The 12,398-nt window shown below is 39.4% G+C and overlaps 1 protein-coding gene across 1 annotated transcript in view; it reads left to right on the top strand.

Moving 5' to 3' along the window:
- The window catches only part of SPATA17 (spermatogenesis associated 17), a 188,983-nt gene that overhangs the window by 78,639 nt on the left and 97,946 nt on the right, over positions 1–12,398 (top strand). Inside the window, exon 6 of the mRNA XM_063441437.1 lies at positions 5,492–5,615. Coding sequence (XP_063297507.1) covers positions 5,492–5,615 — 124 coding nt within the window. The remainder of the gene's footprint in view (positions 1–5,491; positions 5,616–12,398) is intronic.

The following is a 12,398-nucleotide window of genomic DNA, read 5'->3' as shown; positions in this document are numbered from 1 at the left end:
GGAGGGAGGGGGGGTATAAGGACCACTATGGGAGGGAGGGGGGGGTATATGGACCACTATGGGGGGGATAAGGAACACTATGGGAGGGAGAAGGGGGATAAGGACCACTATGAGAGGATGGGGGTGGGATAAGGACCACTAGGGGAGGGGAGGGTAAGGACCACTAGGGGAGAGGTGAGTCAGGACCACTGGGGGGGGTGAAGGAACACGGGGGTGGGGAGGTAAGGACCACTGAGGGAGGAGGAGGGGAAGTCAGGACATATGGGGGGGGAGGGGGCGGCAAATTTTTTTTTGCCTACCTACGGCGGCAAATATCCTTGCACCGGCCCTGCACACACTGCATTCACACACTGCATTCATACACACACACACTGCATTCATGCACACACACACTGCACTCATACACACACGCTGCACTCATACACACACACATACGCACACACTGCATTCATTATACACACACTGTAAATAAATATTCAATTAATATATTTTTTTTAGGATCTAATTTTATTTAGAAATTTACCAGTAGCTGCTGCATTTCCCACCCTAGTCTTATACTCGAGTCAATAAGTTTTCCCAGTTTTTTGGGATAAAATTAGGGGCCTCGGCTTATATTCGGGTCGGCTTATACTCGAGTATATACGGTAATATGGTTTAATTACTGCCAGGAGCCATTGCTTTTCTTTACTTTACTTTAAATACCTTACTACTCACCTCCAAGCTCCTCTTCATAAGGACAAAGAAAGGTCATCGGTCTCGAGACTGCTTCTTTCTATGTCAAAAAATGGACACAGTTAATGAGGTTTGTTTGGTACAGCACAAATTTTCAGACACAGATAGAGATCCTTTCAATGGAAACAAATTTGTTTGGCTTTACCCAGTAACTTAGAGATTAATAATAGCCTTGAGTTTCAGGTCAGCAAGGTCACTATGGCAGCTTGCTAACACAATCTAAAATGTGCACCTTATTTAGATCTATAGTCATTGTGGTTGCATTGTGCTAAGTATAAAATAAGGCAGGTTATTTACACGTCTTTCCTATTAGCAATATATTTATAGATTGTAATTTAATCTTACTATTAAAGTGCACTCAAGGGAAAGGCAGGGAAGTGATATTAATATTCGAGTGGATTGCATAAGTAGCATTTTTCTGAAATGTATTTAAAGCTTCTATCAAAGCTGGAGTAAACATTTCAGATTTATATGTCTAAACCAGACAGATAGTAATTTTGTATCTATATGATAATACTTGTTTTATTCCATTTGCGTTTGCAAAATAAAGCTATTCAATGAGCAAGCTAGTAAAATTGTTGGGGTTTTTTTGAGCGGAAGATATTGATCTCTAGAAATATGTACACAGAAATAAATATGGAATAAATTGAGATACATACATTTTAGTTTATTTTTTATGATTTGTTTCAATATATATCTATAGTAATGGCATATGTGCTTAGCACTTTAAAGCTTACATTACAGTAGAGAGGAAGCACTGTAAAAGCAGTAGTTGTTATGTAAAATAAAAAGGTAGAATACATATCGCAATGCTTACTTTTGTGCATTTTTACAGGGAATTTTCTGTAAATTGCCCCATTCTGCAATTTGGACTCATATTTTTTAAGACACAATTAAAACAAAATATGTCTAAATATATATTACCTGGTAAAATGGTTTCTAAATAAAATGTATAACTATAATTCCCAAGTACTTTTCTACAACCCTTTAATTGACAGTGCTAGATGGCAAATCAGAGCATAGGCTGCTCTTTTAGAATACAGAAGTACAATGTGGAGATTTGAGAATGTAAATGTTTGGCAACTTTGTATAACTCATTGCTTTCATTTGTAGATGTCCAAGTGACCATTGACTATCTACATGGAAGTGTTTGTAAGACATTAGTAGTTTTCTTATGATATGCGGAAGCTAGACATCATGTGTATCACATTTATTGGTTAGCTCTTTACTGCATACCTCCTAACACGTCTTTTGGTCAAAGATATACATTTTGTTTTAGGTGGTATGGCCTGACACTTCATGAGCAAATCATGGCCTTTGTATAACCAAAAGATATTTGCAATAAAAGCAAATCAATTTATTTATTTTTGTGCACCAGAGCACTTTGCTTCTTACAAAGCTTAAATGATTCCAAGGCAAATTCTGCCTAAAATAAATCTGCTTTCTAATGCAATTATTGCATATTAAATAATAAGCTAATAGGCTTAAAACTTTGTGTTATCTCGGCAACAAGCGTCCTATGGACTTCCAGCATTTTAATATATATTTAGATTAAAATGTAACAAAATATTTGCAGCCGTATTTGGGCCGCATATTCTAGAGACTTGACTTCCAGCGGCATTTATAGATTATAGGACCAGGCACTACATTCTGTGATAACAAGACTCTTTTTGTCACTACACAGAACCTTGACAAAGGCTCAGTAAGACTCAAAATGTTTCCTTTGAGAATGATTGCTCCAAGGAATAAAATATTTACTTCCAAATATGTATATCGTCTATATGAAATCAAGGACACAAAAGTAAATTGGAGATCTAAGCTTGTCATGCTACATGCAATATAATATGATGCTTACCAAATAGTGATGCAAATTCTTTGACGTCTTTCTAAAGTTTCAAGAATTTTGCCCACTTTTATGTATGGAGCAAATATTACTCCTTAGTAGAAAACCAACTATTTAAATGTTCATTCCCAAGACAGAGGAGAAAAAATGGTAGCGCAGTCTTCTTCAGTTTAAAATAGTTGGACTTATCCTTGATATATTTGTAAAACTAGTAAACTGAAAACCATTCATGCAATATAAAAGTGTTAGTCTAGTGAAAATACATCAATTGCTCAAACTTTGATAAACCCGGAATTACTACTTAAAATGTACGTAATTGATTGGTTATTGTATATTGGCATGTGTGCATTTATTTAAAGGTCATAATTTCACCACATTGTTGGCATTGCCCCACAAAAGAAACGTATAAAAACATACAAAACTTTATTTATACAGCAGGTAGGCAACAGAAATAAAGGCCATTTCTGGTTCCTTCAGATATACATCTTCTTAATGGTAAATTACAAAGAAAAGGTACTCACAGAAGATTACAACATTAAACACACACTTTGGAAAGCATAATATGACTGTTAATCTTTTCTCTGAAGGGCAAATAATTCAGCTAAATCTCATTTTGGCTTAGGGCGAATAAGTACTGTATGCCCATAGTCCGTAACTCATGGTAAAGACCTGGCCATCGGGTATTAACACTTAATTAAATCTCTACGCATCAGTAGGCCAAGTTCCAGTCTTTCAAGCAAAGGTTAATTAGACTAGCTGTTTCTGTGGAACAAATCTAAGGGATGTTAATTGACCCAAGATCTTCTGAGTATTCTGCCCCGTAGCAGCTTGTATATTTTCGCTGAGTTTCCATTGGCTTTCTTTTTGACATGATGGTTTAGTATTGCTTTAAACAATGAATTATATAGGACTATAGGTACCTAGATTCCAATGCTGTTATATGGACTGCATATCTAAAAAAACAAAAAACATTGTTTTCATTTTATTTCATACTTGATTTGGGACATCTACTAAAATGTTTGCATTGGTTCGCATTAACGTTCACAGTAATTTTAACCCTGCAAGATGTAGTTAAGTAATTTGCTTTCAAATTCTTTGGGATACATGCTGGCAAGTATTTATCATGCTAAAAGAAGAAAAATTCCTCTATCAACACATTTGTTGATTAATAAATGCAGCCGTTGTGTTCTCTCGGGAGTTGTGCTTCTTAGCTAATATGTCGTATACAGCATATGCTTAGATTTGTCAAAAGTAGGGGCTATCATATGCTTCTTTTGTATTTTCATAAACAAGAGTCAAAGTGAAAAATGCACCAAAAAAATAAATTAAGGCTAATTAACCTTTGCAAACAAACACGTTCTACTTTTGGTCTGACTGACAGATACATTTTCAGATTTTGAGAAGAAAAAATAATGACTTAATTACTTATCAATTTGTTTGTTCACATCAAACAGTCAAAACTTGCCAAATATTTACCTGAAAATATTTTTATTTTTATGATTTATTCTTTTTGGGAAGTTTGAAATGGAAGAGAATAATCTGTAGCCAAATATTTGTTGCTTGCTGCATATTTGCAAGTACAACTTCCTGTGATACATAGAAATGTGTTTAGCAGGCGTGCATCACCACCAAAGGTCTAAATGGTTTGTTCCTGAGGATTGTTTACTCTGTCCATACCTGTTGTCATCAGCCACACTATGAGTATGGCAATGGATTTCTGGGTATCTGTACATACCAATAAGTTGACTAGTTTACCTCTCGTTAAATTGTCTTGCTCCTAACTCCCCAGTTGGGTATTTCATGCATACAGGAATATTAACTCATTATGCCAGAGATTATAGACAACACATATGTTTTTTATTCATATAAACATATGGAGAGAGATTTAGCGAAGTGTTTTGTTCTAAAAAGTAGTTTCAAAGTCAAAGTGAGGCTGTCGCCATGGGAACTAGTGCGATCATTGGTGACTCCTCCCCTTTTACACTTTTTTTAGAACAAAACACTGCAATGCATCATACTCAGGGCTACAAGACTTATTTGCAACCTTTAGCCTGACCTGTGGTAGTTTCACAAACACCCTTTCCATTCCTCACTTGCTAAAATATTATTGTGTATAAATGAATCTGACAGTATATGTAAAAAATTTAGTGGATGTCTGCATGTGGCACATATTGTTCATAGAAAGTTAAAGTAACATTATGGACACCATAACAACTTCACTGGAATGAGGTCCCTGGTGCTGGCTTACCTTTAGGGGTTAAACTGCTCATGAATGGTTTTACCCCAAAGTCCAATATTCAGCGCCCGTTCGCTCTGTCCCCTGTCCCCTGTCCTTCTGCTACTCAGAGGAAGCCTCTGACAAGGTGCCGCATAGTAATGTGTTGTAATAGCTGGATAATGCTTTTCCATAGGAAAGCATTGAGAAGCTAGTGCACATGCGCAGCAAACCTCATCGCTGCACCAATCAGGTGGTCTCTATGAGACCATCTTACTGAAATATCAGAGTATTACAATAGTAATTTGTCAGAATGACATTTAAATCCTGCAATGTAAACATTGCTGTTCTGCAGAGTGGCAATGTTTTACACTGCGACAACCAAAATACAGGGACATGGCGCCAGATTACTTCATTGAGATGAAGTGGTCTGGATGCCTATAGTGTCCCTTTAATCTATATACCCCACACTCTCAATGCCTCTCTCCTCTACTCATATATCTTTCTCTATTTCTCTATGTTCTGTATATATATATGACTGTATCTCTCTCTCTAACCCTCTGTCTCTCACTCTATTGTGATCTCTTGATAGTTATCTTTCGCTCTATATCCCTTTTTCTCTCCCCTAGCTCTGTTCCTCTCTTTTTATACAAATCACTACATTCTAATGTTAATATGTATATATTTTTCTTCTGATTCAGAAAAGAACTTGGTGAATATGCAGAAATGATGGCAAACGAAAAAATGAAGAAAGAATTAGAATTGGAAGAACGCAGGAAGAATTACCTAGCTCGAAAGACGCATTACCTGCTCAGCACTGAACAGGTTAGTACTCACTGCTATTCTGTGACAGCTTACACAAACTGCTGGAACTCCCAGCCTGACAGACAAAGCAGCGTGCTGAATGGGACATGACTACTTGAAAAGATATCACAAAAACACAACTTCTGCTTCAATAAATAGTTTTCTAAGTGTGGAGGCAGATACCATGACTGCTTTGTAACAGCATCTTTGTACAGGAAGTGTCAGCATTGTCTGTACGAATAGCATAAGTCAGCACTTTGTTCTGTTATTGAGCAATGTTAGCGAGGAAAATAAAAGAATTACATTAACACCTAATGCTGAGTGGCATGTCACTTTGCACTAAGTTCCGTCATCAGATAACAATTTAGGACAATTCCACATCTTTTCATTTACCGTATATACTCGAGTATAAGTCGAGTTTTTCGGCACATTTTTTGTGCTGAAAAACCCCAACTCGAGTTACTTGCCAATTTACATTGCCGTAATACAGACAATGGGGCTGGCAGAGAGCGCTTACTTACCTCTCCTGCAGCTCCTGTCAGCTCCCTTCTCCTCCGCGCCGGTCCAGTCAGCACCTCTGTCAGCTCCCAGTGTAAGTCTCGCGAGAGCCGCGGGGTCATAGTGCGGCTTTCGCGAGACTTACACTGGGACTTGCAGGAGGAGCTGACCGGACCAACGCGGAGGAGAAGGGAGCTGACAGGAGCTGCAGGAGAGGTAAGCGCTCTCTGCCAGCCCCCTCCACTGAACTGCCAATGCCACTGGACCACCAGGGAGTGAGAGCCCCCCTCCCTGCCATGTATCAAGCAGGGAGGGGGGGGACGAAAAAAAAAAACATATAAATAATAAAATAAATAAAATAATAATATAAAAAATAATATAATATAACAATTTTTTTTTTACATTAAAATAATAATAATAAAAAAAAAATAATAATAAAAATGCCCACCCCTCACCAAGGCTCTTCAACACAAACACAAACACACCCTGTATCACACACACTCACACTGCATTCATACACACACTGCACTCATACACACACACTGCACTCATACACACACACTGCATCACACACACTCACACTGCATTCATATACACACACTGCACTCATACACACACACACTGCATCACACACACTCACACGGCATTCATATACACACACTGCACTCATACACACACTGCACTAATACACACACACCATCTTCCAACAATGGGTGGATAGGGTAGGAGAAATCCGCACCATGGAAGCAATGACTGCATCCCTCCAAGGCCGCACAGAGAAATGCAACCTGACGTGGACCCCCTGGCTTCTGTACATTGCCGCAGACAGGACAATCCCCTGACAACCCCCTGATACCTTAGCCCTCATCCGCCCCACATCCCACAGCCCTCATCCGCCCCACATCCCTACACTCCCTCACCCACCTCTTTCTTAGCTATACCCCCCCTCTCTTTACTCCCCCTCACCTCCCCCCTCACCCCCACCTCACCCCCACCTCAGATCCGAGCAGGACATAACTGACCCATACCCAGAACCGGATCGGAACACGCATAGAGCGTCTGATCATGCACAGATAAAAGACCGGCCGGTAGACGGAGCTCCATGCAGACAGGAAGCGGCACCGCCAGCCCCCAAGTCGTCTTACGATACTTCATAGCTCATGACCAGACACACAGCAGGCGCTGCGATAGGCCTAAGTACACGGGCTCCTCTGACCGGTCGCTCAACACACGGGCACCATCCCGACATTATTGTCTCACCCAAAAGACGGCATGACGAACTAAGCCGTAACACCTAAGATTGAGGGAACATTACACACAGAGAATGACCATCCGTGAACGGTCTGGACCTGGCGGCCCAGGTAGCACGCCTGTCCCCGATACGAGGGTACACAAACTCGGCAGGTTCCCACCCCACGCGCACTGTAGCTCACAGCCCACCAGACCCACCTAAGCCCTCAAACCTGTCATATACACCCTCACGGACAAATGCTACAGGACCACAAAAAAAAAAAAAGATAAGATACTGCGACATGCCGTAACAAACAATAAACGCTACTCTGGTTACCCACCCTCAGTCAACCGCATGAAGTCAAACAGAAACTGCTATATATATCCGCACGGGCATGTATCTGTCAAGCATAGCTATTGCATGTTCTGTAATCCGATTTGACCCCCTACCGTTACTATTTTCTGTACCCCCCACGTGATCTTGGAAACAAGAAATCATAAAAAATGATAAATAAAGATTGTCAAAAAAAAAAAAATACACACACACTGCACTCATACACACACACTGCATTCATACACACACACTGCACTCATACACACACTGCACTCATACACACACTGCACTCATACACACACACTGCATTCATACACACACACTGCACTCATACACACACTGCACTCATACACACACACTGCATTCATACACACACACTGCACTCATACACACACTGCATTCACACACACACTGCACTCATACACACACACTGCATTCATACACACACACTGCATTCATTATATACACACACTGTAAATAAATATTAAATTAATATAATTTTTTTAGGATCTAATTTTATTTAGAAATTTACCAGTAGCTGCTGCATTTCCCACCCTAGTCTTATACTCGAGTCAATAAGTTGTCCCAGTTTTTTTGGGTAAAATTAGGGGCCTCGGCTTATATTCGGGTCGGCTTATACTCGAGTATATACGGTACTCATCAATGTTGTAGTTAGAATACTATGAAAGATATTTTATTATATAAAAATGTCAAGTCATTATAAAGACTTATATATATATATATATGTAACTTTTGTCTCTGTTAAAAACAAAGTTCACTGTGGTTCTGAATTTATATTTAAATCGATATCTTTTTTTTTTATCGGGTCAAATTTAAAAATGACAATAGTTTACAGGAAAAGACATTATACATATCAAAATGGCATAGTAAGTCAAATGTAGTTAAACCTTATTAAATATATAATACACAGTATACATGAAAGAGGCACAGTATACAGGAAAGGGTCACCAGAACTAGACCTGTCTGGGACAGTGCACATTAGTAGATTATGCTATGTGATGCAGAAGCTTTGGATTGACGTGTCTGAGCCTTTATTAATATTGTTAATACTACCCAAATAAAAATTATTATCCTTTTTTCCTATTCATCTTCTTGGGAAGCAACCCATTGAGAGTTACAGTGACCGACAGTAATTGTGCCTTCCTTTCAATCCTCTGGTAAAGCCAAGTAACCCATGGAGGCAAGGTTCCTCTGCTTGGAAAAAAGCAAGTACAAAAATTACTGTTATGCATTACATTATGTATAAATAACAGTAATTTTGGTATTTGCACTGAGGAGGGTTGTATCTTGTTTGGTCTCTCCATACTTTTTTGGTACTGAGTTGGATGAAAGTAAAGCAGAACAAGAAGGTTTCCAAACCTAAAGAGTTTGCATGAAGGTGTTCTTCTTACTAAGTTACTGGTGGGGAAAGTCTACAGTTCTTCAGTGACAGCTGGACACTGTGGGTCATAGGTGTCATTTGTTCTGATGAACAGCTGGGCTTTCAGCACCACCCTCCTGCAATATATATATTTTTTTTTACTACTCTTCACAAGCTCTTGCTTTGTGCAGAAGAATTGAGTATGGAAACTTTAGAGGATGTAGGGGAACAACACTTGTGTAGAATGGAAAGCTGACTCTGCACACTGTGCAAATGCTCTTGCTGCTACGGTCTCTCTAATACTGTGGCATGTCCCCTTTTTTCTACTCACTACATCCACCTTTTCTCTGTCTCAGACTGCATACTAAAAGTTTCTGTCTGCTAGTAAGAAGGTAAGGAGAGGAGTGGACAAATGAGCTTTAGGGGATAGTCGCCAAAAAGCATAGAGAGAGTGCATCATTAGCATTTGTGCAAAGTTCAGGGTGCTGTCTGCATAATATGCATTTAACTAGCCGGCCTTTGTGATTGACAGGCAGCATGACATGCAATTACGCCAGGCTGAGCTTCCAATTGTTCGGGCAGTTCCGCACCTTTTCTGGGCATATCCTCCCCTTTGGGCGGTGCCGGTTACAGGATTCGTGTCAGTGGCTCACCTTTTTACCCCGCCAACTGATGTCCTGCTTAGTCATTGTTAAGTGGTATGGATTTGCGTGAGAGATGAAAGTGACAAATTAGCATAGGGTATGTTTTCTTATAGATGCATCCTGTGAGTTTCCCTCCACCTCCACCAGATACATGACGCTTGGGAGGTATAACTGTTTTAGTGTTTTCTGTTGAATAGATTCTGTAATTACACCCATCATAACTGTTTTGACCAGGATTCATCAGGAGTCAGTCCTGGTGCCCCTAGTGACTCCTACAACTCTTTAATCAACTCTGTAGGAGATGTCTACAGTCAAACGTTGAACTCTGTATCTGCAGCAGAAACCTTTACTCCAAAGTCTCTTTTACCGCCAAGACCTTCGGACTCTGTCTTTGATGGCATGTAATCTGAACTATGATCTTATATTCAAGAGTTTTTTTTGCATAAAGTATTCAGACATTGTTTCAGGCTTTCAAGCTTGTTACTAGCCACATTAACCAGACTGTATGGCGTACATACCTGGCTTGGTGTTCATTCCCGTTGTTATTAGTGGAAGACTTTTAAGCTTTCTAGCAGTTTGGAATTCAGAATAGATTGAATATAGGTTCGGCTTTCAAGTACCTAAAAGGGTCACATTTCATCTCTTTCATTGCTCTTTGCCTATGCAAACATTGAGATAGTAATTATTTTCCTAGAAGGTAATTAGCCAAGCAACTGGTCACTTTCGGAAGTGTTCTTCCTTATTTGTTCCTTTTTTCTGCAACCCCATTTTGGTAACAAGACTTTGTTTTTCAACCTCACTAACTGTCTCAAGTTCATGATCTGAAAGACTTATGCTCTTGCTAACAAACTTTCAATGAACATGGTCCTTGCTCTTTCCACATCTATGGCCATCTCATGGAACTTTCACCATCAGGTTTCTATACCAAATCTGCACGGCAGCCAATTAAACATAAGGGAAGTTCAATGGTAAAGTGTTTCTACCTCCTCTGGTTGGGATGGACTTTATCCCATATGTCACAACTCATGAGCTGTCAGCATCCTTAAGGGGTCTTCTACTGATGAATGAGTAAATAAAGAAAATATCAGTAAATGCACTTAATTTCAATATTTAAGGTATCCCTAAATCTCAATTGAAATGGTGTCTTAGTTTTTAGTGCTAACTATGCATGCCAATTTCTATTTTTATTTTTCTGGCTGAGGTTTTTAGGTTTAGGTTTTGGCTGGAGATGCTGCTGATAAACTAATCATGGCAAGATTTTGGGACAATTTTGATAAAAACCACTCAGACAAATTTAATCTGATCTAACATGATTACTGTTGTCACCCATTTGCTTTGCATTGGGCTCTCAGGTCCTGTACACCCTATAATACAGGCCTGCATATTGTCATGTCTTGTATGGCTGATAGTGGGTAACAGCAGGAGGGGTTGGAGTCACCTCTTATAAGTGGTATCTGTTTTCTAAATACCGTACATATATTGATAGGCTGATTGTGTTGATCTGCACATGGAATCTTTTTTTTGCAAATTTATTTTTATTAAAGACGTTTTTAGGGTTACAGAAAGAATGCAGCTGGTTAGTATGGTGAAATTCGTAGGTTTCAGATATGATGCATAACTTGTAACAAATTGAGATGCGCAGATCTCCAGCCGAATAATAAATTAAGTGACATGCAGGTCACAATATAAGCATAGAAGGGGGTCATATTTATAACTCTGAACAAACCATTTCTGTAGAACTCTAGATTTACTTGCATTTTTTTACTTTTGTATTAAATGGTTTTTATTTTGAGCATAACATAAAGTCAAGTATATCACACAATGATAGCGGTTGACATGAATTTGCCTGCGCAGAGGCTAAGCAGAAATAGCAGTGTTTAAACAGAGTTTCGTCAGGCTAGTCGAACAAATCATGACTTTGCATATGACATATGAGGATAAGCAGTAGGAGATGAACAGTTATTTGTAGGCATCCAAGATAGCTGGTTCGCATAGCTCTGCATAGTTAGCTAGGTGATAGCTTTACCAAAAGCAAGTGGTGTCTGTAATGTGTAGGTATAACAAAGAGATACCGGCTTATCTGTCCCTTTGTTTGGTTCAAATTAAGATTTTTCCTAGTCTGGATAGCTTTCATGTAAGGATAGGTAGGGAGCATATGTTGGGATAGGTTCGGCTCACTAGAGCGACTGGATAAGAATGAACAAGAGGCATGCAAAACTATATCGAGATGCGCTGTGGTGCTTCCAAAATTGTCTTGGACTTTTGTTGGGCTAGTGAGACCAGCCATGAATTCTTATGAAGGTTGGCAGTAGTAAATGGGCCCTGGTTACGTCCGTAGGGACTGTTGCGGGAGAGTGGCGAAGTGAGATGCTGATTGTGCGTCTGTAAGGTAAATTTAAGTTGCAAGCGTGCCTGTTGTGTGTTATCGAGATGCCAAATGTGGAATAAATAGCTGCCTGTCTCCCCTACGTTATAGAAGGCCAATCTATTATGAACAGGTAGCCTGTGAAAGTGGGTTAAAGTGTGGTGTGATGTTTTAGCATATATGGTCTCCACTGGGTTGCCTCATATGAGACTAGACAAGCCACGTGTTGTGGATGACGTTAATAAAATAATGAAGTGAATCTTAGTGTGTTTCACAATCCTGGGGAAAAAAAATAACTGGCCCATGTTACTTCAGAGCCAAGGCAACCAAGGTCTAATCACAATATAACTGC

The sequence above is a fragment of the Pelobates fuscus genome, chromosome 2 (genome assembly GCF_036172605.1).
Source record: "Pelobates fuscus isolate aPelFus1 chromosome 2, aPelFus1.pri, whole genome shotgun sequence".
Taxonomy (NCBI): Eukaryota; Metazoa; Chordata; class Amphibia; order Anura; family Pelobatidae; genus Pelobates; species Pelobates fuscus.
Note: the sequence above shows the minus strand (reverse complement) of the source record. Positions and strands in the feature narration are given on the sequence as shown.